Source organism: Panthera leo, chromosome B4, assembly GCF_018350215.1.
Source record: "Panthera leo isolate Ple1 chromosome B4, P.leo_Ple1_pat1.1, whole genome shotgun sequence".
In the NCBI taxonomy this organism is placed as follows: Eukaryota; Metazoa; Chordata; class Mammalia; order Carnivora; family Felidae; genus Panthera; species Panthera leo.
Window position 1 is genome coordinate 122208133 of NC_056685.1, and position 27875 is coordinate 122236007.

At 39.4% G+C, this 27875-nt stretch overlaps 1 protein-coding gene and 1 long non-coding RNA gene across 5 annotated transcripts in view; one reads left to right on the plus strand and one right to left on the minus strand.

Annotated features, from left to right (window-relative positions):
- The window catches only part of IGF1 (insulin like growth factor 1), a 72750-nt gene extending 59563 nt beyond the window's left edge, over positions 1 to 13187 (minus strand). For 2 of the 4 annotated variants that reach the window (XM_042947550.1, XM_042947548.1), the window contains exons 1-2: positions 12933 to 13187; positions 8146 to 8302 (exon numbers count right to left, since the gene is read on the minus strand). In XM_042947550.1, the coding sequence (XP_042803484.1) occupies positions 8146 to 8302; positions 12933 to 12995 (220 nt within the window). In that variant the 5' untranslated portion in view covers positions 12996 to 13187. Of the gene's footprint in view, positions 1 to 8145; positions 8303 to 10992; positions 11019 to 12932 lie in introns of those variants that run through there. The other 2 variants (XM_042947551.1, XM_042947549.1) reach the window with 1 other exon arrangement.
- LOC122225003 lies at positions 1241 to 23151 on the plus strand. The gene is made up of 4 exons (XR_006205058.1): positions 1241 to 2282; positions 14384 to 14483; positions 14585 to 14754; positions 23032 to 23151. It is a non-coding gene; the product is annotated as an uncharacterized LOC122225003 (long non-coding RNA).
- The last annotated feature ends 4724 nt before the right edge of the window (positions 23152 to 27875 follow it).

Genomic DNA, 27875 nt, shown 5'->3' on the forward strand with positions numbered 1-27875 from the left:
AGAGCCACAAAGATCTACGTTCATTTGGGTGAGCTTGATTGGAGGCCCCTCCTGGCCATTTTAATTTACCAGGTAATTTTGATATAGGCATGGTTCATTGTTTCTAAAGGCCAAACACTGCATTAGAATCAGAAAACAGAATCAACAGTATCTTTTTCTATTTCTGTCACTAATTAACAGTGTGACCTTGGACACATCACTTCTCTCTGAGTTTAAATCTCTTTTTTAAATATTTATTCATTCTTGAGAGAGAGGAGAGAGAGAGAGAGAGAGAGAAAATCCAAGGCAGGCTCCAGGCTCTGAGCTGTCAGCACAGAGACTGATGTGGGGCTGGAACTCATGAACTACAAGATCATGACCTGAGCCAAAGTCAGACACTCAACTGATTAAGCCACCCAGGCACCCCTCTCTGAATTTCATTCTTGATGTTTGACTATTTTTCAAGGCTTTCCAAGCTTGTAGCAGTCTTTAATTTTACTTCCTTTGAACAATCAGGTAGTTTTAAGAGGGAGATATTAGAGAGATGTATGCTTAATCAATAATCAGTTTTTTGCATGTCTTCCCAGGGGTGTCCCCATGCCCCCCCTTTTTTTTGGCATGGAAACCATTATCCTGTAGTATGCCTGAGCATTAAATGCAAAAGGTTTTAATTTAAAAGACTGTGTGGTCTCTACTGGTTGCGCAATTTCTCTTTGTATCCGTACCTCTGCTGATCAAATATTGCAAAGCCATTAATTACCTTAGGACAAATGCAGAGGGCCACATGCAAAAGTTCTGGCCAACTGCATAAAGCAATATGCCAGATATAAAGTAAGTGAAGGGTTTTTCTTGGTATTTAAGGTTCAGTGAAAAAGTAAGAGGGGCAGCTATGCCAAGAATGAAAAGCCAGAGCTTGCCAAGTGCTTCTTTAAGTGGCTTTAGCCAATGTGAGACTAAACAATGCATTAAATAGGCATACAACTTACTACGGTTCAGGAATTGCACGTCAAATAACAGCTCTTTGCTGTTTTAAACATGATCTCACATGTAGATAAAGACAAACAAAATGCTGTGTTGTCATCTTCTTAGTCTAACAGCTAATAAGGCCTGAGGATTTGAACTTTCCAGGCAACCAAAAGCAATTCTTTGTGATGTAAGAGCTTGCTGATGTTTCACAGAGAGGTGTAGGATGGAACTTTGCCAGAGCAGCAGCTCAGTGCAAAAACGATTTTTTGCCACCATGGTTGTCAAAGACGTCTGGCTGCATAAAAGAGCAAAGGCTTTGTAGTCCATTATTGAGAACAATGAAAAATGTACTTGAGAGAGATCTTGTGCCTGTTTTCAGTGTGTCGGATTCTTTGTTACAGGCTGTGAAATGGGAAGGAAGGTAGCTAGAGGGATAGTCATCTCTTAACAGAGGCCCTGAGGAATGCTGGCATGGAACATGATGTCTGGACAAGGTATATGGAGGCCCAAGGAATTTGAAGAATGCCAAAACTCTCTTCTGGATCTAAAATGCCTAACCTACCAGCCATTTAAGATACGAGACATCCAAAACCAATGGTCTTCAAAAAGCTGGTTGAGTGATACCTGCACAGGTGGAAGCCTTTCATCCAAACCCAAACCTGCTCTCATAACTCCTTCCATGGCCAAATTGGAGAAGCCTCTTCCTGCCTGGCACACTATCTGGATTATGGAACCTTGTGACCACCTCTCCTTTACCACATCTCTCTCATAATCCCCAGAGAAAGATTTCTTGTCCAAATAAACAGCCCTTCTTCAACCAGTCTTTGAGAAAAAGCAACAGAACTAACAGCTGCAAGAAATGAGGCACCTGAAGTTTGCTGGAAGAGAATGAAGAGAACTTGAAGTTGGCCAGAGGAGATGTCCCCCCCCCCCGCCACGCAGATCATACTACATATCCTGGTGCTCACAGGTGAGCTGCAGTGTTCTGTCTGAATGGGGTCCAGTCTCTGAAGGCTCTTGAACAGCAGTAGCCTCCAATCAAAGATTTTGTTGTGCACCCTGAGGAAATTCTACTAGTATTTCCTAATTTTTCCTACAAGAGAAACTGTAGGATTATCACATGAATATCTCCCTCATGCCTCCTTCCAAAGAAGTTTTCAGAATCAATTCGGTTACCCAGGGGTTTCTGCTCCTTATCTCTCGGAAGAGGACTGGGATTTTTGGAAGCATCTCCCTATGCTATCACACGTTGGGCCTCTAAACAATGTAAATGGCCAAATGAATATGCTTCTTGGAGACAAGAGACCTTAGCTTTGGTTCTGGATCCAGCCAGTGAGGTAAGTCACAAAGTCTCAGTGTCTTATGTTTCTCATTTATTCAGTGAAGCCATAATTCTTGCATTCCAGGGGTAAAACCAAACAAAGTGAGAAAACTCATGCAACTGAATTTTGAAAAAGTAAATGTACTATTCAAACACAAGACATTCTTCTTGTTACTGATACTGCTATATACCAATTATTACTAATAACAGGTGTTATCAGTTGTCCCTAAGGAGAGAAAATGAGTGTATAACTTATTGGGCTGTGCAGATTCCTCAACCTTTGCAATAGACTCTGCAACAGATCCCAGAAAAGAATAAATAAATATAATTGCTAACATATGGATGTGCTTACTATGTGCCAGGCAGTATTCTAAGTCAATATGTTCTAATACATTAACTCATTTAATCCTAACACTACTTCTATGAGGTAGGCCCCCATTTTACAGATGAGGAAATTGAGGAACAGATGTTAAGTAGCTTGATCAGGGCCACACACCAAGTAAATTAGAATTCAAACTCTAAATTTTTGTCAATAGAGACCAGGATCTTAGTCTCGAACCCTTCACTTTTTTGCTTCCCATAATTCTCCATCAGGAAGATAAACCCAAAGAACATTAAAAATGTCAGAAAAATGCAAATTAGTTTCTTATTTTGCATAGATACTATCACTTTTTAAGTGGTCCTTTGGTTGCATAGACTGGTCCTCTTGGGCATATTTAGAGTAGTAGCAAGCACTTCAGGTCAATGTAAAAACTCTTTGCTTTTCTTTAAGAATACCTGTGACTTATTAGTTTAGTGGTGCTAATGAGGCCAGGGCCATAGGTCAAACCCCACATGTGCCAATTAATTTCAAAGCTTTTCTCTTTGAAAAGCTTTTCCACAGCCAGTGACTGTACCCTTAACTTTGACCAGCTGTCACACAAATGCATGACTGGCAGTCCAAGGGGTACCAAAACAAGGAATACAAATGGTGTAGCCCAAACCCAGCCCCACTCAAAGCAATGCTAATAGTATGTATCTTTGAATGCCCCAAACTATACACTTCCTTCTTTAGTTGGAAAGACAGTATCAATAGGCTGGCAAAAGGTGGCTGGTCAAGGTTTAGAAGCCTATAGATTCTTATTGTCCCCTCAAATGTAATCAAGTGCAACTTAAAACTGACCTACTCACTTGTTCTCACATTCAAGAGAGTAAGAATATGTGAAGATGAGACCTGTGAGCTAGTCCTTCCTTGCAAAGGAAGATGGCTATCTGCTTTCATGAGGTGTGTGCTCCTTTGGCCAGATGACCCTCATGTATTTGGTCATGTCTGAGCTTTTATTCCATCCCTGAGGGGTTGAAGCTCACCTTAAAACAAAACAAAACAAAACAAAACAAAACAAAACAAAACAAAACAAAACAAAGAAGCTGGCTACTCTTTCATTAAGTAGGTGGAATCGCCTATCTTTAGGAGCAAACAGAAACTCTGTAGAGAAGATAAAGGACACTAAATGTTCTTTGGCCACTACTTAAATCCAAGGTTCTCCTTTCTTGAATAGCACCCAATCCTTGATAATTACAATCTGGACTATGAGTCCATTAAAGTTAGAAGAAGTCATTTGCTTTAACAAAATCCCCTTGTTTTATAGACAAGGACATTTTGACCCAGGAAGTTTAAATGCCTGCCAAAGTCATACAGCTAATGAATGACAGGTCTGGGAGCAGTTTTCTGAGCACTATATTTCAAATGAAAGAAGCCTGAGTTAATAATAATACCTAGATCTAGGAAGGTTGTTGCAATCAATAACAATGAAATTCATTGCAAAGTTTCACTTAAAGCAGTATGTTTTAATACATGAAGAATGCCTTTAGTTTATTCAGACCCGTTCTTAATAACTATGCATTGGAAGTATGTTTTACAAAAGCCATAAATCTGGAATAGCTGAAAGGGTATCCAACTTTTTTTTCTAATTGATTTACTTCTCCTTTTTCCCAGACCGCCGAGGTAAAGCATATACAGTTTATTTAAGGGACTGTTTATAGACTCTTAAAACTAAAAAGGACCCCCAAAACTTGCTTTCTTTTGGTTGCTCTTAATTGAAACCATCCAAGATAGTTGGTTGTCTGTCAATTTTTTAAGTATCTCCAAAGAGAGAAATTCCACGAGCCCCTAAAGTACATGTTAAAATGGTTAATCACCATGACTGTCAAAAAATTATATCTATGGCAAGCTTAACTTCTATTTCAGTTGAAGCTCTTTTCCTCTTGCTATGTTTCATGCAAAATGAGGTTATAACAAGCCCTCCTCTATGAGGGCTCCATCAATCTGGCAAGATAATAGCTAGCTCTTTCCCAACGTGCCACTTCATTATGCTACCATTTTCCTCATAGGACGGTGAGAGCACAAGACTGGCTGATACCTTCTCTTACTATGATACATAGGGAAGAATTAGTAATTAGCTGTTCATTGGAACTTTCATTTCATAAAATGTCTGGGGAAGCTGCATTAATTATAGAGGAACTGTTCCACTTATGCTGGGAAAATATTCACAAAACAGATAATCTAGAAGGATGCTTCCACTGTGCTGTAGTGGAACTTGTGCTTGTAGACAAAGATGAGCTCATTCACACACTGGGTCAGTCAATACAAAGTCAACATTAAAAACTTTTTTTATATTCAGAACTGTTCTTTTCTAATAGGTTGAGAAAATTCCCCTTGTTAAACATTCGGGCCAAGCAAAAAGATAAATATGGAGGCAATTTTCTTTTAGATGTTTGAATTTCAAACTAAGATCAGAAACTGCCTTCCACTATTAAAAAATAACAAGAACAACAAAACTATACTTTCAAAATGGATTTGACACAGCTTAAAATAAAAAGCACAGCCACAGTAAAACTTTGAAAATAAGGATAAAAACAATGATAAGAGTCAATTGACAGGGGATAGAGGTGGGGAAGACTGATTTCCTCTAAAAAGTATCTCAAAGACTGTAAATGCTTAAAGCTGACTTCTACACACACTAAATCTCAGCGGACAAAAAGGAAACTCAATAAAATTTGTTGACAACAGTTAATGCCTGTTAGAATAATTGGCTTAGACACAAACCAGACCATCAGTGTAGCTTGGGGATGACCAAAATGCAGTCTCTAAGACATTGTTAGTATACACTGTATTCAGTTGAATAAAAGAAAAATAGTTTTATCCAACAGCTAGATATATAGGAGGTATAAATTGTCCAAAGTACTTTACAAACCTAATTCTTTAAGGTTCTGAAGACTGAGATCCCAAATAAGTAATTCCATTCCATTCAATTGGATTCAATTAAATTCAATTCAAGCTTGTCAGTTCAATAATCAAATACGAGCCTTTACTATATCAGCCAGGCATAGGGCTAGATACTAGGATTCAATGGTAAATAAATATAGTCTTTGGCATCAAGAAGCCCATTGAGAGGGTAGATCATGGCTAGGTGATTTCAAATGGGACAAAATCTTCAGGAAAAGCATAAAGGACTATAATCTATCCTTCTATAATTGTGTTTCTCATATGACATTTGATAATAGTTACATGCAGTTTTGAAACATCCTGATCAGACTATGAGTTTCTTGAAAGCCAAGTCAATCTCTCATTCATTTCTAGGCATCTTATTCATGCCTAGTACAGTATCTCACATATAGCACATGCTCCATCAATGTTTTGAATTAAAGCTAACTTCTCTTTGGCAAAAGAGATTGTTCAGTTGACTAGAAAGTTAACAAGAATACTTTTGTTCATGAGGTTCTGTGTCAGACAAAAAATTTATGTAAGTCATAGAATTCTATTAGGCAGAATTTATGAAACATAGAGTCTCAATGGCAATGCTGACAATAATCACAATTTATGAAACCACTTTCTATCCAAAGTTATACTTCAAACATATAGAGTGCCTATATATAAACTTTCCCTTTCAAGTTATTAAAATGGAGTTTAAAAACATCTGCTAAAATTTGATCATTGTAGTAACAATAAAAGAACCTTTTCAGTGGCTTGAAATTGGTTTCCATCTTAGTTGTCCCATACTCTTAACTGTCTGTGTGCACATGTATCAGTATTATATGATTATGTGGGACCAAATCACTATTTCTGTTCCCATTTTTCATCATCTAATTCAAACATCATAGGCACAGAATGATCCAGTTTCCATGCACTGTGCATGGAAATCCTGCAGCACATCATGTCAAACAAGACAATTCAGCTTGGCACATAACAGAAGACAATTGTGGGCTTGGCAATCACCTGGATCCTTGGATCAAAGGAAATTTTGCAAATGGATTATCAAGGGGGAAAATCTCTTGAGCATAATAAGTGGAATTACTTATTCATTTTTTATATGTGGATCAGTAGCAGCAAAATAAAGAGTAATGACAACCCACCATTGGGTGATGTTGATGTAACACATTTGCCTTTCACTGGATATTTCAAAGGTAAAACAGGTCTGCTATTTTAAAATTACCCACCCAATGAACTCATTCATCTGCACTACAACAGAGAACCAGATAGAATTGCTTTGTTGGGAGAAAAATACCTGAATTCACTCTATTGAAGCATTAGCTGGAAACAGAGAGGGGGAATTTACTCATTCAAGTATAGAAAGCACTTCTCATTCTCTGTTAGTAGTTGTTTAAAGACTGTTTGTTGCCAAATCTGTGATGAGTACCCATCAGTCCTCCACCAGCCTCTCCTTTCCCATCTCCCCGACTCATCACAGACTGCTATATTCAGGACCCTTCCCCAAGTCTCTCTCTCTCTCTCTCTCTCTCTCTCTCTCTGTCACACACACACACACACACACACACACACACACACACACACACAAGCACACGCCACCTTCCCCAGGAAGAAGATGAGAGAGACTTGCAGTCTGTGAGTCATCAGACGAGCTATTCAAAGCTTAGTGGGCAACTGAGGTAAGCTGTCTACACTCGAGTGATAATGAACCTCTAAGAATGATTCATGCTCACTGAGGACCTGAACAACAGTTTCCTGGAACTATCTAAAATTCCAAACAATTATATAGAATGAGCAATTGGCTTTAAATCTTTCACTGTCCTATAATGTACAATTTGATAGGTACCTCTGAGGTAGATTCTTTAAGTGGTCAGTTCCCCCAGGCAACATTGAGTTATATTTGTGTTTATTATTTGGAAACATTGAGTTGGCTGTCTATTTTTTATTGACTGTCAACATTTTAATCACCTGAGATCTACTTATGGGATAAGTAACCCCACACTTGTCAGAAACCCTTTTCCAGATGGAGAGTCCCAGAGAAAAGCTAAGTCAAAGGAAGGCAATAACCAAAAAAATCAAGGTCAATTTGCATAGAGGACAAATTAATATGGCATTTGAGTTTGCATTTAGAGAATGTCTGTGTATTTGCAAATGTGCCTTTGAGTGAAGTTCACCTTCTGTTCCTGGTGATTTCATATTGCGTGGAGACATCTGGGATGTGCCCCCTTAATTCTTTCTCCAAGTTCCCCTTACTATTTTACTCCAAATTACCTAGCACTTGTTTCCATATGTTTATATGTGCACCCACAGATCTTGAGACAAAAAAAACCCGCAATCCTCTAGGCTCCATCTTGTCCCATCCTTTCACTGAAAGGAAAGGAATAGTGAGGGTAGAGCACAATAGATTTGGGAAAGCTCTCAGCAGGAAGTAGTTAAAAGACAAACTGCTAAGGAGGAAAATTCCATCCTAAATCTGCAAAACCTGCCACAGCCCCGTTGAAACACTAGGCTTACTTTAAGGTGAAGAATCTCAGAGGCTGAGGACGGCTGCCAGCCACGGGCAGTCATTCAGTTATTCACACACTCCCTGCGGTTGTAAATCCACAGAGCAGTGAGAGGGAGGGCTACTTACTGAAATAAAAACCCCTGTCTCCACACACGAACTGAAGAGCGTCCACCAACTCAGCCCCACAGAGCGTCTCTGGTCCAGCTGTGGCAGAGCTGGTGAAGGTGAGCAAGCACAGGCCCAGATAGAAGAGATGAGAGGGGGACATGATGTGCATCTTTACCTGCCAAAAACACAGAAGAATGGTCATGTTTCCTCCCTGGTCCTTGCAAGGGCAGTGTGGGTGAGGCAAAGGTACATTGCCCCCCTGCCCCTCCCCTCACACACACATTCTGTTACTGCCATTAGTCAGAACTACCCTGCACAAAAGTGCATCAGAGTGCATGGCAGACCATAGGGTGGTGTGGACGGATCATGTCTTGGCATCAAACAACCTGTGTTTAATCCCCTTGCCACTGTGGACTTTTTTCGAACCCCTTCTTTACAGATTCCTATTACAATTCAATGAGATAAAACATCTAGAAACATTTACTATGTAAATGAAAAATGCTATTATTGCAGTAGAATCCCACACCACTCAGAGATCCTGGTAAACCTTCTGAATTTTCAAAGGTTAAACTATGCTCAGTCCAGATTTGGGGCCAAATACGTTTTATTAATTTAAATTCTCTAAAGATTGGCCATTCAAAGATGACATATGCAGTCGTTATGGACCAGAATATGAAGTTAACTAGAACATCATTCCCCAGCTACTTATTAAAAAGAATTTACTGTGGATAAAAGAGGAGTTGTGAAAATACTGTATGTCGTTATAGGGTGGTTTTTTTTTTTTTTTTTTTAATTTTTCACTTAATGAGAGAGAGAAAGAGAGAAACAGAGACAGAGAGAAGCACAAAGAGAGAAACTTTTTACCTAGGGAATATCAGTAGTTAACACAACCACAAGTGGAAGTGAAAATATGAACAGAAACTGGAGAAATACGAGGATTTAGGAATGAAATTGGCTCATGCTAAGTAGACCCTTCACCTTCTGTATTCTAATGCCTTCTGTGTCAAGTGCACTATCAAATCAACGTATGTGTAGATATTGCCTTTCAAGAACAGGGCATTAAGCTCAAAACCTGCAAAAGACTTCCTTTTTTTTTTTTTTTTTGTCACAGGAATTGTGACTTCATGTCTCGGAGGGACTTATGTGTCACTGTATCCATTTTACAGCAAAATATACCAAGGGACCCCTGGTTGACTTATTTAGCCAATAATAGAAGCCAAATGGCAGCCTTGCCTAAAGCAAGATTTCTGTGGCTCAAGGCTCCATCCACTCTCAGAGTAGTAGTGATCACTAACTTTCCCACATTGCTACTTGTGGCACAAAGATGTGGTTTCTTCCAGGAAGACTCCCAAGGCAAGTAGCTTCATCTCTTTCAGATGCATTTACTTTCAGTGGCCTTGGATGAGTCACTGACAGGATGTAAGCGAGGGACCCTGTCAAAAGGGTCATGGAGTTACGCTGGAAGTGATCATTATAAAAAGAGGCTTTTCTGAACCTCACAGTAGAGGCCGGTCCATTCAACCCCATCCCTTTTGGAGAAACAGACTCCATCATTTGTCCTCCTTGCCCTCCTAACTCTCAACTTAATGGCTCTCTACATCAGTGGCAGACTTTACTCCATCATTCTAATTAAGATTTCCATTTTTGTGGCCAGACCTTCAGCTCAGAAATTGGGAAAAAACCTTAAACCCCTGACTCTTGTTAACACAACATAAATATTTAGTTAATGCTTGTAAAATAGTTTAAGATGAAAAGTGCCCTCTGTTTGCAGATCATCATAAATAATGACCGTAAAATATAAGAGAAGGTAAACACCCAACCGAACATCTCTTCCATTTTCTCAGGAGGATCTCTGCCTGGAAGCCCTCTGCCACCACATAGCCAAAGCCACCAGGACTGCTGGGCACAGGTCATCAGCCAATCTGCATTGGTCTTAGTTATAAAATAATTGGTGGGGGCTTTCCCCTTCAATACTTCCAGTGGAAATCTCAACAATTCCAACCCAACTGGACTTCACTGCGTTTTTCAAAAGAGCAAACTCCAAACTGATCTTACAGAACATACCCCACACTCTGGCAATGGGCCATTTTTAGAATGTATGCTAGTCTACCTGTCTCACTTCTCCATCTCTCCCTTCTTTGTTGAGTTTATAGTAATGCCGAGGGCCAAGCACCTGCAACTGTAGATGCCTTGAAGTTCTTTAGTTTTCGTGAAATCCAGGGAAAGAGGTAGCCTTAGTGAATTGAGAACTTCGGGAGATGTCAAAACTGTATTTTCCATAGTTATTTCTGGTATGACACATATAACCCCAACAATACCTATAGATCACTAACATTTAAGAATTTGAGATTGATTTTATATAGATTTTTCTTTTTCCTTTTCTTTTTTGCTGAGTTATATTGTTAGATAAATATCAGCACTTTTATCTCTAGGACAGGATAGAACCTCTACTGCATTTTCCTTTAGTTCAGAGAACAGTCCAGTACACCCACAGAGAACCAGAGAATTTTATCACATCATGTTCCCCTAAAAGAAAACAATAACAAACTCGCTTAGGAGTTAAAAGTTTGAAACAAGTGGCCCCATATGTTCATCCTTTTCTTGGTCTTTTATTTTGCCAAACACAAAAGAAACAGAGAAAGGAAAGATACAGAGAGAAAGGAAAGAAGAACCAGAAAGAGAAGGAGAGAAAAAAAGGGGAAAAACATCAGAACATTGTTTCTCAAAAATCATTCACATTTTAAAAATTTAAAAGACCTTTCTTTTTATCTTAAATAAATGGAATATCAATTGATTCCAGATGTCTGGGCTACAACGAAAATGCCCAGCAAAATTTCAGGGCAATAGTCATAAGAAAATACTCACTGTAGGTGTAACCATTTTTGTTTGTTCCAGATCTTTTACAGCAGGTCAGGGTGGGTATTATGAGGCTGATGTGAATAGAAAACAGGACTTAAAAACATGTGCTGCTTTGTGGGTGGGGCTTGTGAAAGCATCTAGTTACATTTGGACACCCAGGCAGGTATGCTATTAGCCTGGGTAAACTGCCTTTTGTCCATTCAAACAATGAACAAATTGCACAGCTGGGATTTGAGTCAATCTTTTCCTCCCAATCAAGGCACCAATTTCCATTGTGTGCCTATTGTAGCCACCCTGAACAGTGACCCAAGCTCCAGTCTTCTGCCTTACCCTCTTCCCTCTGACTCAAACACTTGCAAATATCTTGAGACTCAGTACAATCAAGTTGTGAATGCTGCCTCTAGGCAGGACACCTTTACTTACTGAATTATGTTTGAAGGATTACACGGCTTCCTCAAACCACTTACTGCTCCAGGAATGGGGGGAAAGCAATAACTTATTGCTAGCTTTACTTCTGAAAAGTTCATCTGGAGACAGTTTTCTAAACTTGTAATTAATGCAGAATAACACTCAACAACCTCTTTTATGAATATCTAAGTAGGGAGACAAAAACCCTAGCTGTAAGATCGCCTGATCTATCTATCTATCTATCTATCTATCTATCTATCTATCTATCCACACATATATATACACACACATATATATGGATATATATACACACACATATATATGGATATATATACACATACATATATATATATGCACACACACACATACATGCATATACATATAGAGAGACTTCATTTCTTTTAAAAGCAAAGTACCCATCATGTGGCTTTGTATCTTGAGGGTAGCAGAATCAGGTGCCTGACAAAGCTGTATCCCTAACTCCTAAGCCACTTACTTGACTAAGAAAAGTCCTAGTGGTGGAGTATTTGAAAGCAGCGAATGAATGCTGTACTAAGTGCAGGGACGTTTTATGAATTGAGCTCTTAGGCAATTGCATCGAGAAGCCAGTGACAGCGGCTTAAAAGTGCTTGCAAATTGGAAAAACACAAGTCTTGAAGGATATAATTTTGCTGAGAATGGAAACTTGAACTAGGGCCAGTGATTGGAAACGAGAAGTTGGCATTAACAACAGCAGCCAAATTTACCTAAAGAGACTTTACAACACCGAGTATAAAATCAGAGTGTTACAACATGAAACCCTAAGTCCAAACTTCGCCCATGATAGTCCTCTTCAAAAGAGAAAACTTAGACATGCAGTTGCTAGAAAGTTTTCCCTCTCCGTATATACAGTATGCATTTGTTTAAATTATACGAATATGCGAGGTCAGCAAGAATTGTCAAGGAGTTCTTTTTCGGAAGAGCAAATTAAACTTCACTCTAACTTTGACTCTCTGGGCATAAGTGCAGAGAGTTCTGGGACCTTAGCTCCAAAGATCATATTTAAAAGCTTTAATATCATCTAAAAGATAACTCTTCGTATGTGCCTTGTAATAAAAAGTCCAGTCCTGACAAGTTACACACACACACACACACACACACACACACACACACATACACACACGAACATGGTCTTAAAAATAAAACATCTGCACCTGCAAAAAAAATCCAAAAGTTCATATCCATGCTCTACAGTCTTTAACCATAGACAGGATTTAAAGGAATCTTCTATAAGGACACCACTGAAGCCCTGCAGAAGTGGAGGATTTAGCACAAGTACCTTGCAATAGTTTCTACTCATACAGATATCTGTGCAAAGGCATCCATCTCCCGGAGCTATTTTTTCAGATCCCACAGAAATGCATATTCAGCAATTTATAAATAACTCCCAGTTCCGAAACAATGAAAATTCTAAAGTGAATAACATTTCTAGGCAGAAGCAAACAGTACACAATTTAAAGAAAATTCCCCAATGACTTTAAAGAGTAAGAAATATTTACCTTCAAGAAATCACAAAAGCAGCACTTAAATAATTGGGTTGGAAGACTGCTGATTTTTCCCATTGCTTCTGAAGTGCAAAGTCTGGAAATGAATTGCTTAGCAGGAATAATGAGGCAAAAAGAAATCCAGAGAGATGGGAGATGTTGAGAGCAATGTCACATTTCAATTTTGAGGACTTTATTCCATTGCGCAGGCTCTATCTGCTCTGAATTTAGCAGTGACAGTGAGATTTAGCAAACAGAAGAGGGATTTAGAGAAAATCCTCACATTTATCTACAAAACACAGACACTGTAGACAGGAAACAGCTGGGGGAACATTTGCCTTCTCTCTCTCTCCCTCTTCTGGCAAAGTTATCGAGTAAGGACTTTTTTGGGCATGGTGACAAATAACATCATACCTTTGCATTTTAAAACTAGAGCACAGAAGCATTTTTTTCCCTTAAAAGAATGTGTGTTAGTGACAGGGTTAGCAGACATTAAAATACTGATGCTGCCATAGAAAATAAGGATCTGTTCTCTGATTAACTTTCTGCTGGGCAGGGAGACACATCTGCTAATACACCTTACCAGTATTAAAGGAACATACGATGGAGGATGGGCAAACGTTTTTATATTCTAGAGCAAATGCAAAATTAAAAGACAGAAATGAAGAAAAAAACCAGCTCGAGCAAACCCTATAATTTTAACCCTGAAATGACCAGGGTAAACTAGGTTGGAAGATAGCACTGGGGTGACCCCTTGTCCTAGTTGCCAAGCAAGGGGAATGATCTCATTTCCTAGAACCTAGAAAAGGGGCAGGCAGCATTGCAATTGGCTCCCTTTAGGACACTGTCTCATGCTTTTTGCCCACAACAGGGCAAAGACTTTGCTGAGCTGTAAAGCCAATTGAAAAAATAAAATTTTTTTCTTCCTTTCTCCGCTAGGCTTCCTATCAACCCCCCAGGGGAAAGGCACCTGAGGGGCAAACTATTTTTCCATTGTTCGTGTTTTTCTGCATAACTTGAACCTGTGTGTGTATGTGTGTGTGTGTGTGTATGTGTGTGTGTGTGTGTGTGTGTGTGTGAGTGTGTGTGTGTGTGTGTTTTCTTTCTCCAATGTTTGTGTATTCTAAATAACACCAGCTGGCTAGCAATACCCTCTCAAGGGTTATGATGTCATTTAAATCCCTCAACTGGATGAGTGGCCGGCAACATGGTCCAAGCCAGCTGTTTTGCTATTTATAATGTATACTTGCCTTTGCCATTGAGAATCAAGTTCTGATCTTTTGTCAATACAGTTTGTACCAATTGCTCTTTGGTTTTGTGAGATAGTAGATAAGAAAGTAGATTATGAAATAAGGTTGCAAAAGCCCAGATCAGACATAACACTTTCCCTAGATGTCTATCCAGGGATGGTTTCCCGGGTTGGTGGAAATAACCTGGACCTTGTGTTTCTCTCTCGTGATTCTCAGGGGCCTCGATGGCTCTGACGCAACAACTAAAACAGAGGTCTGCTCCAAACCCTAGTCTGGACCTTTATGGTGTCCTGTGGCCAGAAATTTGTTTGCAGAGGTGAGTGTCCTCAAAGGAAAACCTGGTTGGTTTTGCAAGGGGGTTGGGTTTGGTCAAGTCTTCTGTGTAGTTAATAACTCGTGGCAATGTTTACCTTCCAGAAAGAAAAACTGGAAATCTGGAGTCATGCTGTTTGGATGGTGCATTATATTCAGCATCATTTAGTGAGTGTCTACTATGTGCCCAGCTGCATGCATTGCAGTCAAGGCCCCCACGGGGCTTTCAGCTGAGTGGCAGAGCCAGAGAGGAAAATGTCACTGTCATGTGGCGGGTATGTGCTCTTGTAAAAATACAAACAGTACACACCGAAAGGGAGTAAAAAATTCTCTAGAAAGATGGGGAAGTGAAACTCTTTGGAAATCCAGAATGAGGGATGTGTCACGAGAGGGTTTGGGGTACAACGTTGGGAAGTTTCAGTGGATTTGATGTGACCTGAAGAGTGTATACAAATACACATCAGCGGGAGGTGGCCTGGTAGGCAACTGCAGGTGTGTGGGCAATTCCTGTCCTAAAGAATAACTCAGATCTTCCTTTAATGAGCTCCTCTCTGTGCACTTAATTTATGACATGATTTACCAAAAATCCTTTCTGCAGCCTTTGTGGATCATGCCCTTTGTGAAAAACAAAGCCCACCCTTTCGTGGACATTGATGATATAGATTGTATTGAGCCAAACAGCTGTACCTATTTCCCAGGTAGAAAGAACTGCATTTTCCAAGCGTGCAGTCAGGTCTTGGCTGGAGTCTCGGTGCTGAGTGCCTTGCTCCACCACTGGACACCTTCACAGGTGAAGGCCAGGACGTTCCAACTGCAGTGTTAGCACATTTTAATCTTTCCAAGATGTCCTAGAGGCTCACTGCATTTCTCCAAGGCCGTAACCCAGTCTGATGTACTCTCTCGGCATATGCATTGTGCACAGATCACCTTATCCCCAACCATTTCGTGTGAAAGGCTGTTTGGGACACAGGACACATATTGTTCCGTCAGACGCTGTGCTCCTGCGATATCGACACACTGACTCACAGTCTCTTGGTTTTATAACCCCAATTACCCTTAAAGGATAATTGGGTTTTAATTTATGTCCCAGTTTTTATGTCACAATCAAAGAAAACTGAAATTTCAGTGAGTCGTAATTATCATCAGCTGTGCTGTGGAAACATTCCGATGTGAGCTCTCAGTTTCCAATAGGGAAAGCAATTTCCTGAAGTGATTATTGTATACTTCGATGTGGAGAATGGTCTGTATTTCTGGGTAGGGTGAGCCAGCAATGGAGCGGGGCAATAATTCCTAGAGAAATGGAATTTCTTTGCTAATTCCACGAGTCAATATGAAAGCGAAAGGGCAATAAATGTGCCACATGATTACCTTTTAATAACTGAGGGCTGTACCTGTTTAGGAAAAAAAGAAATGAAATGTATCTATTACCAGACAGTCCAAGGTGGTAGTAAATCTGATCCTAGGAAAAGTTCAGATCATGAAGTCCCATGGGGAGAGAAACATACGGGGTCATTCTAAAATTACTGAATGATTATGTAGTCTCCTGTCTGGAACAATCTGACAGTTAGGTATGGGAACCGTGTGCCACCAAAATAGCTAACTGCAAGGATGTGCTCATCATGAGAACATCCACTCCTGGAAATTCAGAGATTCACAGTTTCACCTTTTGCATGTGTAATGCCTATGGGATATAAATAACTCTCCCCTAGAGCCGGCTTCTTGAGTAGCGTATTTGCATAAAGCTGCAGCCTCAGAAGACTTCTGACACCTCTCTTTAAACAAACAAACAAAAAAGTTGTTCATCTCCTTAAAGAGCAGGCTGATGGAAATTCACACAACGCAGTGGGCAAGGCCCAGTCTTCACTCTTTTTTCTCAAAACATGTTCCCAGCGTTCCCCGGGTCAACTGCAGAGGAACTCACCCAAAAGGCAATTTCGTATCCATGTACAATAGGGCATATTTACAATTTATTTCATTAATGGCTTTGCTGGCTCCCAAGAAATGCTCAGGATGGATATTTAGAGGGAAGGGGACTTTGGGATCAGAGAAACAGTGAGGTGTAAGGTTCTAGGGCCACCTACCAGGCAAAGAACATAGGGAACTCTTGGATGTATGTCTTAGACCATGATTTATTGGGACGGTTAGTCTGGAAGCCTATTCTGCAATGTTTGAAATCAAACGTTTGTCAGTTCAGAATGTAAAACTCAGAGAAGAAGGCTGGACCTCAAAAATACAACATGCTGCTGAACGAGGGCACCAATGTCAGCTCCGAAAGATCTGCTCAGAAGGAGCTCTGTTATTCTTTAGGACGATCTTTAGCTCAAATGAACTGCTTTAAATCCTTAGAGGAGCATTTTCCCCACAGCTAGAGAAAACAGTAATAGCGAGAAGAGATCTTCTCACTAAATAAATCAGTGCTTTCTTTTCAACATCAAACTTGGATCCCATTTCTTCTAAAATGTCAAAAGGGCAAATGCTGAAAACAGTCAGAAGCAAAACTGTTGTGGTTTGGGGAGCAAAAGAATTCTTCGTAATGGCAGACAAGGAGTCACTGCATGGGGCGGGGATGTCTTGGTGCAGTGAGAGAACCCGAGGGCGCCACAATTGCCCCAAGTTAAATAGAAAGTGGGGAAAGGAGATACCAATTCCAAACTTCAGCGGAAGTACCCACATACGCACTTTCTTTTGGAATCGAAAAATGTGCGCGCCGCCTAGTGGCCTGCAGGGAAAGTGCCAGGGCAATCTTCGTGGTTAATGTGTGGAATTTGGGAGGAGTGGGGCGTTTTGAAAAGCTCCGGATTCAAATAGACTTTAAGCTGCACTAATCTTTAATCTTTTCATCTTTTTGAAATAAATAAGCTGGGTCTTTGATTCGCTGTAGTTTTAAAAAGGGGAAGAGAGCTAAGGGGAGAGAAAGATGGTAAACTTAGCGAGGGCACACATGTCTTTCCCGTGACTGCAGTCCCAATGCTGAGCTCCTGGTATGGGTTCAAAACATTTTGTTGATTTAATGAAAGTCCGGAAAATAAGTGATGATAAAGGTAAACTATTTCACGTGAAAACTTTAATAAATTCTCTTGCAGGTGAATAAGAAAAATGAAGGGGGGGGCATCGATGGATAGAAAAGTGACTTACTTGTTTAATGAAACAAATTTAGGTGCTTGTAAGTGGATCTCAAATCCACTCTTCCTGTCTGCTCTATGCTCATCACCGTTCAAAATAAGGGCTTTTACACTGATGGTCAAAGACAGGGCATTAAAGAGTCACGCAAGTGTGGGTGTAGTTTTATTGTCAATTCTTTCTACCCTAAGTTTACCAGGGAGAAAATCTCAGTTTGGTACCAGCCTGCCTTCACTGCCTCTCTAACATTTCCTAATCTTCCTGTCTGATTACAACAAACAAACAAACAAACAAACAAACATGGACCTTAAGCCCAAAGGCTTTGCGTGCAGCGGTTTTATCCAGAATTTAAAAGTACTATTTTGTTTTCATGGAGTTTATTTTTAAGGATAACTTCTTTTTAAGGCAATTGATGCTGTTTTTGAAATAGATATTTTAAATCTCAGATTCTTTCAGAATCTAACTTAGCATCTAACTTTTAAAAAATCAATTTAAGAAAAAAAATTAAGTAAGTAGATAATATAGGTGGCCAACAGTTATGACCAAAAAACAAATATGTAATTGATATTTGAATATCTGATGTTTGAAAATCACTGCGGTAGACTCTGCCATGTGTTGGGGAAAAAAAGTTCATAGCCACAATGAAAAGGTATGGAACAAAGACCCTGCATGTAAAAAATGCTACCATATAAATGTATTGATTACGTTTCTTAATAATTTAAATACCCTTTAAACTCACACTCATTTTTATTCCAGTCTTTCATAGAGCTTAGAGATGTTGAAAAAGGAGTGAATAGCATTTGAGTTAGGTCTTGAGGCATGAGTTCACGTCCAAGATGAAAAAAAAAAAAAAAAATCAGTAAAGGCTATTCTGGGCAGAAGGAACAGCTTGGACAAAGTTATATAGGAATGAAGAGGTTCCCATTGTTGGGGGGATGTGGGGGGATGAGGCTGTAGCTATGCTCTCAGACTTCTGCACTGTGGAAACCCTTTTGTCTTCTTTCACCATCAGTAGTCCTTGCTTGGCTACAAGACTGGAAAATAGTCTTAATTCTCTCATGATACAAAGATTTGTACGTAGCTGAATCTGTGATTACCTCTGGGAATAGCATTGTGCCTCAAGGTAAATATGCAAGAACAAACCTGGGTTACATTATAACATAGGTCAATTTGAGCAGTGCTAGGTGAGAAAGACTGAGGTATCTATTGGTCACCCAATGGTCTTGCCAGAGCTTCCATTTTGAAAGATTAAATTGTGTGTATACTTTGGTAAGTAGGTTTTAATGGAAAAATGAAATAATTATACTTGATAAAGATTTTGCACAATAAGTCAGAAAGGTCTTATTTCTGGTGAGACCTGAATTTGCTATAAAAACCGGTTCATGAGAGCATCCCACTCTTTATGTGGGTCAATCAGGGAAGTTTTGTTGTTCTCTTTGAGAGCATGGGGTGAAAGGAGGCTATAGACACCTTACAGGCAGGGATTCAGATATGCCTATAACACACTTTGCTATTTTTCACAACACCTGCTATAGGCCTCAGCTTCTTCCAGAACTCAACATAAATATTTAAACCCAGTTGTATTGATCAGAGTTCTCCAGAGAAACAGAACCAATAGGATCTCTCTCTCTCTCTCTCAATGTATTTTAAGGAATTGGTACATATGAACGTGAAGGCTTAGCAAGTCTAAAATCTGCAGGATAGGCCAGCAGGTTGGAGACTCAGGGAAGAGTTGCAGTTTGAATCCAAAGGTGGTCTGCTGGTAGAATTCCCTCTTCTTCCGTGGAGGCCTTCACCTAATTGGATGAGGCCTACCCACTTTATGGAGGGTAATCTGCTTTTACTCAAAGTATACTGATTTAAATATTAATATCATCTAAAAATTACCTTCACAGGGGCGCCTGGGTGACTCAGTCAGTTGAGTGTCCAACTCTCAGTTTCGGCTCAGGTCATGATCTCACAGCTGGTGGGTTCGAGCCCTGCATTTGGCTCTGCACTGACAGTGTGGAGCCTGCTTGGGATTCTCTCTTCTTCTCTCTCTGCCCTTCCTTCACATTCTCTGTCTCTCTCAAAATACATAAATAAACTTAAAAATAATAAAAGTTCAAAAATAAAAAATTAACTTCACAAAACATCTAGAATGTGACCAAATATATGGCTACTGTGGCTTAGCCAAGCTGACATATATATTAATATCACACCACTGGTTCTCCAAAGGTACATTCACTAGTCCTCCCTCACTAAAATTGAACAATAATAATTGTCTTTTCCTGGCAGAAAAGAAAACTCAAGTTAATGGATTATATTTCCCAATTCTAAGTTTTCTTCCTATACATTTTTCTTAAACCTTTGGCTCCTGCACTCACTGTTCCCTGATTATTGGTAAAAGGAAGTCACAGGGCACTTGCCTTGTCCATGTCATTATATTTTATGAAGATACTTCTCACTGGTGACAAAAAACAATAACAGTTTTTTTTCCCTACCACTAATGGGAACAAATATACATAACACACATACACACACACTCACACAACTCTAACGTATGCACACAATAACACTCAAACATCAGTGCTTAGTTTCTCTAGATAATAAGTGTATTCATTCTCTTATTTTAAAAATAGCTGTTTCGATCACTGGAGAGAAGTTTCAGGCCTATGGTGGTGTTTGGGTAGGATGATGTCTTGCCTTTTTGCAAAACGGGAGAGAAATTTCCCACATGCTTCTGCCTCCAGAGACTGACTCCATGCCTGGCTTTTTGGGGCTGATGCTCTTTTCAGATTCAGGAAGACAAGTGGTATTTTAACTTTCTTCTTAATACTTTCCTGCATTTTCCAATTATTATTATTATTGTTATTTTATATTCAGCAGGTATTACTTTTATAGTCAATAAAAGTCTCAAAAATTTTATTGAAAATGTCATCCCTCCTTAGTATTGACTGAATAGGAGCATATATGCATTTGTGTTTGAGAAGATGTGTATCTAGTAACTCGGTTTACCTCTGCAAATATTTTGGACTTCTGTGATTACTATCTTGGTCTTGGCTTACTTATGTGATGTGGATACACACTCACTCATCAAACCTCACCCTCATTCTTCCACCTTCCTTTATGATGTCTGAAAAGCTCAGCCCCTTCCTCTCAATTTGCCCAGCATTGTTTTAGATTGGATTAATGAATTCCTGGATTATTGCATGGGCTCCTAACAAGTCTTCCCTCATGTCATTCTAGCCAATTCTGGTTTCTAGAATCATCCTCCTCAAATGCCATGTTCATGTGTTTCACATTGCCTCAGAGTCCCTTGGCCACATCTAAGTCTTTCTCCTCCCATTCAAAACACCCCCTTTCCCAGTAGCCTCCTCTCTTGATAATGCTCATCATGGCTTCTTCATAACCTGTTGTTGTCCACTAGCATATCCCTAGTCCCAGCATAGTGCTTGCTTTTTAATAGGCTCTCAGTATATATTTGTTAATTAACAATGACAATAACTACTGGTATTATTAAGTATATATTATATTCAGTTCTTTATTTCATATTACTTTAATTGTATCACTTAATTCTCACATATCCCAATGAAATACTCCATTACCATTTTCATGTCAAAGTGCCTGGCACACTTCTTAGAACATAATCAGATTCTCAAAAGTATTTGTTGGATGAATGAAGAGAAAATTGAGCTAGGAGAACATAATGATTTGCCTAATGTCCCATGGTTGGTAAATTACAGAGCCAGGATCAAATTCAGGCTAGTCTACTATATAACATGACATGATTTATACATCTTTAGTAGATGGATGATCCTTTCAGTATTTTGTTGTATAATCCCTCCATCCCCCATTGTACAATATTCTACTTTCCTTGCTGCTCAGTAAAGGGATAATTAATTCTAAACATGAATTTAGAATAATTGTAATAGTAATTTCTAAAATAGCCAGCCTGAAGACCTCAGAGATGAGCTCTTAGGGTGGAGTCTGGTTACAGCCAGGTTTGGAGCATATTAAGAGAAACTAACAAAGAAAGATTATGCTTACTTCCAGCCTGAGCTGCTGCCTCAGAAGCATAGAGAAGAAAACAAGTCCCCACAGAATTTTCACTACACTATGTTGTGTCTAATAAAACAAAACAAGTAACCAAATAAATAGACAATTACTCTCAAGAAGCAAAAGGGACAAGAGCCCAAGCCAAAAGCTCAGGCAGAGCTTGCCTCAGACAGGAGGCTTATACTCTCCTGATTACAGTAAGAACAGAGTGTAGATTTTCTGGGATGTACATGTGGGCAGCTGCAGTAAAGCAACTCACACCGCCAAACATCTATCTACTGAATTCTACTCTGCTTTATATGAACTTGTTCCAATGAGACATTAAGATCTTAACATTTCCTATTTGATGGTAATTTATGCTCAACTTCTTAGACTCTTAGACATTAGGGCAAACTCAATTTTTGGTGTCTGTACTTCTTAAGGTTGGGAAACAGCTACAGGTTGTCCTGGGATGGATAACATAGCAAATCCCTCTCAACCTGCCTTAGAACCAGTACAGGTTGAGGGTTCTCAGAAAGCTATTACTTTTCCTGTCTGGCAATTCCCAAATGGACCTCAGGATAGATTAGGAACAGTTCCTAATTTTTTGCTGACTTTTCTGCGATTCAAGGTAGGTTGCTTTGACCAGACTGTATGTTCACTAACTAGTATTTTGGCCTTTGATTCCCAGTTACTCTTTGTGTTCGTTTCCATACCCCTTTCTTTCCATTCTTTTACTGGCTAATGAATACTAGCTGAACTAGTTCCCTTTAATCAACTGCTCTCTGGCTTTCCTTTTCTGATTCTTCACAAAGAAGATGGTGACTTCAGATTTGGATCTTGCTGGGGTTAGATCACTGCCAATCCAACTGGCAGGCTCCTTCCCTGCTTGGGTTCCCATCAAGGTAGCAATCCCATATCCTGGAGTAGCTAGCTTCTCTGCAAGGTGCCAAGGTTGTTAAACTCACTCCACTACTTTGGAAAGCAAGAGACATCCAGAGGCATTTGTAGCATTTGCAGTGTTTGAAGAGAGGCTGGGGCTGCTAAGTGAGGGCATCTGTTTTTCCCAAGCGGCTATCTAGGTCAAGTTTTCCAACATCTGAACTTTTTCTACCCACTCATTTGTGGATTTTTCAGATAAAGCATGTGTTGTGAAACAACAGACAATATGCCAGTGTTGCATCCATGGATAGCCTCAGTGGGGCAAGGGACTCTTGTGATCCAAACCTAACCAACTCTTAAGACCCAAACACAAAATAGACAAGGCATAAAACCCAAAGTTCCTGGGGAATGAAGGGAATTTTTTTCAGTGGGAGAGAAGAACCAAGAACAAATGCTAAGTGTAGTCAGGAATAACCAGACAATAGCAATTGTCAGCATTTAGCATCAGTGATGATAAATTTGCATTTTTGCAGGTTATAAATAACAATTCCACAGGATCTTCATTGAGCTCTTTTGAAAAATTTTACCGGCAATCATGTCCTGAACATGCCAAACCCAGGGCTGTGTTATCCTACACAAGAGGGATTTTCTTTGTGAAAGGTAAGACATTTCTGAAACATATGACTAGAAGATCCAATTCATCATTTAGGGCATACCAGCTATTCACACTGAAGCTGGGGTCATCCCAAACTGGAGAAAACTTCATTCTCCTGAAACTACTAAATTATGCTGCCTGGAGAATACATTTACATAGCTCAGTGCTAAGTAATTTGGTTAAGTCCAGAAAATGGGCAGGAAATGCCAGGGCTGGGCTGACATGGGTGCCCTGAATTACAGCATCACTTTGAATGAGACTATTATTTACTTTTTAAAGTAAATATCATGTGACAAAATCAGCCTTATACAAACCAGCTGAAGTGTGTGATGTAACCATGTTAACACGTTTTTATAGTCCTGGAAGAACGCAATAGGATTGGGTCTATCAGTAATCATGTAAAGAAGCTGAGTATACATTCCAGATGTTCATTATGTCCCAATCATCTGCTGGGAGCAGAGTGGAGGCTTTCTCCTTGCCCAGGAAGTCTGATTTTAGTAACTGAGACAGAGAAACACTTGAAATATGATACGTGTGGAATTATAATGCTAAATCCCATAGTTCCAGTTAAGTAAGTGTACGTGTGCAAAACAAAACAAACACGTAAAAAGCAGTGGGAAGAAAGAGAAAAAGAAAAGAAAGAGCAAGCAAAGGCAATACTGAAGGACCTTTCCATCTGAGATCTTTCTTTTTCACTTTAGTCTCATGGTCCCATGCTCATTTCTACTGTCAAACGGACTTTTGCCGGAAATTTCTAGGGACAAGAAATGCAAATGCAGATAGAGATCACCTTGACTGTATCACTGAGTATCCAAACTTTGTAAAATCAGACCTTTCAGTGTCCTGCACTGTCAGAACAAGAGGCTTCTATTTGTTGTGTTGCTTACATTTCAGAATGTCCTCCAAAAGGAGACATTCTAAGCAACCTCTAAAGAGTCATCTTAAGAAGAATTTAGACTTGGGACACATGGGCGGCTCAGTCTGTTAAGCATCCAGCTCTTGATTTTGGCTCAGGTCATGATCTCGTGGTTTGTGAGTTCAAGCCCCGCGTTGGGCTTTGTGCTGACAGCAAGGAACCAGCATGGGATTCTCTTTCTCCCTCTCTCTCTGCCCCTCCTCAGCTTCTGCATTTTCTCTTAAAATTAATAAATAAACATTAAAAAATAAAAGAAGTATTTAGATTCTTTGTAGATATCTGCTTCACAATGTTCTCTGTCCTGGAGGGTAATGTATTGAATCACACCAGCTTTTTATTTTGAAGTTATATAAATCAGTACAACTTCCAAGCCCTATACAAATAAGCTTAAACGTACCTTTGCAAACAAAAGTACCTCTTGTTCCATAACTCATCTGTCCATCGGACCAAATTAGACTGCTTACTATACTCTAGACATGTGTTGTCCCATTTGTACCTTCGGCTCCTACTAAAGTCATTTTCATCGTTACCTCAACCTCAGCACATTTGGCTTGAAAATTCTGGCATGTTTTCCACCCATCCTTCCTTAATCCTCCTGCCATTTCTTCCACACCCTCCTCACCCCTGCACTGGCTAGAAGTGATGATTCATCCCTGTAAACTCCCATATCACTTGTTCATGTCCTTCTCCTCTTGTATGCATTTGTATAGGCATACAGACACTTATTTGCATATATATTCCTTCTACTGTCTCTACTATTTGCATATATATTTGCATATATATTTGCATATATATTCCTTCATTCATAAGATCGTCAGTGAGCATAATAGGCAACATGGTAAGAAGTAGAAATACAATCTATATTCTTCTAGCTGCATTCCTCTATCCAGTACCTGGGTTAATTGATTGTGTCACTGACCCACTTTGAAAAAAGGCCTCCTAGAAACACAAAGGGAAAGTGTGCTGTGGGCACTAACTGTGGGCTTTAACTAAACAACATGAACCCAAAGTAACTTTTTTTTTTAAATGCAGGTAGAAAATAGGTTAGACTCAAGAGATGGTGAATAATTTAAATTTGAAATAAGATTAAAAATGTAAGAATCTAGAAGTAGTTCTTTGAAAGAAATTACCTGTTATGATAATCATGGTTAAAGGACCAATAATAAAAACTAAAATCTCAAGTTGCTTAAACTTTTTAGCTGGCAGAATAAGCTTAGTACTAAGAGTTGAATCAAAGTTTCCTCATTTAAAGTTGTAGTTTGAATAAATTGAAACAAATATTCAAATGTTCTTGAAAAATGAGCAAGCAAATGGATTAACAGTTAACTTATCCAAATGGCACAGATAAAGATTTGACTGTGTTTTACTGTATCTGCCATGGGCTGGATAAAGTTTTGTCATGCATTCCTGGTGATGTTACTTGGACACAGTAAGTCTTCCAAAGACACCTCTGTAGTCTGAAGTCTCCACAGAGCATACAACTCTCCAGTGTAGATATTTGCATCCCAGTTGGTACCTTCCTAACCATTACCCCCAGTCCAAATCCCCAAGCTCTAAGACCAGGGAGCTCAAAATCAACCATTCTGAACCACATTCTCTTTTTGTGTTGGCATCATGCTTGTGAGTGCTGCCACATGAGGTCAGTTTCTGATTCTAGAGAGGGAGCAGTTATGGTTCTAATTGAATGCAGTGAGCATTCATGGAACTTCTACTACGTGTCCCACTCCATTAGTTGGCACCAGAAGGACACAGAGAAATACATGACATGATCTATGACTTGGAGGAGCTAGCTCTTTTGATTTAAGAGACACTAAACACACAAAAAAATTAGAGAGGATATAACCATGAAGTATTAAATTGAACATGTGATGATGAATTCCTAGATTATGTGATTATTGGTATGTATTTATTGCTATGGTCAACAGAGAGGGGAGAATGGGCCCTTGACCTTGGCTAGCAATCATACTTCATTTCCTTTATCTGTTCACTCACCTCCTCTTATAGATGGTGGTTTTCATTTTCTCTCATTTCTCAAATTCTCTACCACCTCTACCACCATCCTCACTCTTAGTTGAAGACCTTACTTCCTGTTTCATCAAAAAGATAGAAGCATCAAAAGAGACTTCCTACAACCTCCTCCTATAGTATTCTTTTGTCCACCCATTTTTTTGTAGCCACATACTGTGGCTTTCCCACTAGCAGATGTACATGCCCATGCTCCTAGTTGAGACTAATCACCTTTGCCTTCCCTCTTGCCTGTTCAAGGACCTCACTCTAGAAATTCTTCCCTTCTCTCCTGTATTCTCAATTAGTCCTCCCTCCTGCATCATTCTCACTAGCACATAAATATGCTTGCCCTTCTCGCATCTTGATTCTACCTTCCCATCCAGCTGCCAGCTCATCTCTCTCTCTCATTTTACCTTTCTGTTGTTGGACTTTTCCCTACTGAATTAAAAATGTGTATATTGTTATAGGGAGTAGGGGAAATCACAGTGTTATCAGTGGTAAGAATTCCTAAAGATCTGATTCCAACTGAATAGAAATAATCTTTTCTTTAGGAAAAAAAAAAACACTTCTTAAAAGTAGGTAGAGTAAAAAGAAAATTGGAATAAAAGGAAGGGCTTTGTATTTCAGTGTGACTTCATAGCCAATATCCTAGCAAGTGGGTCAGTTCCTTCATGCAGCTACGATTTCTTGGAATACATAAACATTTAGAACACAAATCATTGGTGTATTAGATACTGCTTCTTATGTTACTGAATTATAATTATGATAATTTTAGTTTATTGGCAGAAAATAATTTAATCTCGGGCACCTGGGTGGCTCAGTTGGTGGAGTGTCCAACTTCGGCTCAGGTCATGATCTCGCGGTCTGTGAGTTCGAGCCCTGCATCAGGCTCTGTGCTGACAGCTCAGAGCCTGGAGCCTGCTTCCGATTCTGTGTCTCCCTCTCTCTCTGCCCCTTCCCTGCTCAAGCTCTGTCTCTCTCTCTCTCTGTGAAAAATAAATAAACATTAAAAAAAAAAAGAAAATAATTTTATCTAGTTCACAGAACTGAACCAAAATTGTGTTAGATGTAGGTGGAAAGCTATTTGAGAAAACTCATAGAAAATCAGAAGCTGCAATAGACAAAGCTTAATTGGTAAATTGCCAAGAAAGTTTCTAAAACAGACAATCTGTAGACATCTAGAAGAAGCACATGAACCACTCATTAGTACATATGGACTCTCAGCCTCAAAGACAGGAAAGCCAACATCATCTTTTCATCTTACTACTGAGTATGTGAAAACTTAGATGGCAAATACAGAAAACCATAACAACCTTCCCTCTTCATGACTAAACCTTATTACTTGACATCATAGAAGAAACTATAGAAATGCAAAGCCAACACTTAAAATAAATACTATGCATATCCTTGTGGAGGGGTGGAGGAGGAGTGATAGCAAGGAAAAGCACATATTTGCTATCAGTGCTTAATGTACCATGTTTCAAGACAAGAATCAGAAGTACAGTATTGAGAGACTCATGGTATTTTAGTATTGGAAGGGACCTTAGAAACCACAAGTCCACCTGACTATTCATTTGATATCTTACTGAAATGGAGAATGGGAGATCTGATGAGGGATAATGTACAGAATTATGAGGTACAGTGATCTCAACTAGGCAACAGAACAAGAAAGAAGAAATGTATCTTTGCTATATATGTTCACTAATATGGCACTTTGTGGAAGAGGTAGGTGAATAAATAGAATGGCCTCTTCGACACATTGATGGGCACTTGCCTGGGAAAAAGATTTCTTCTAGATT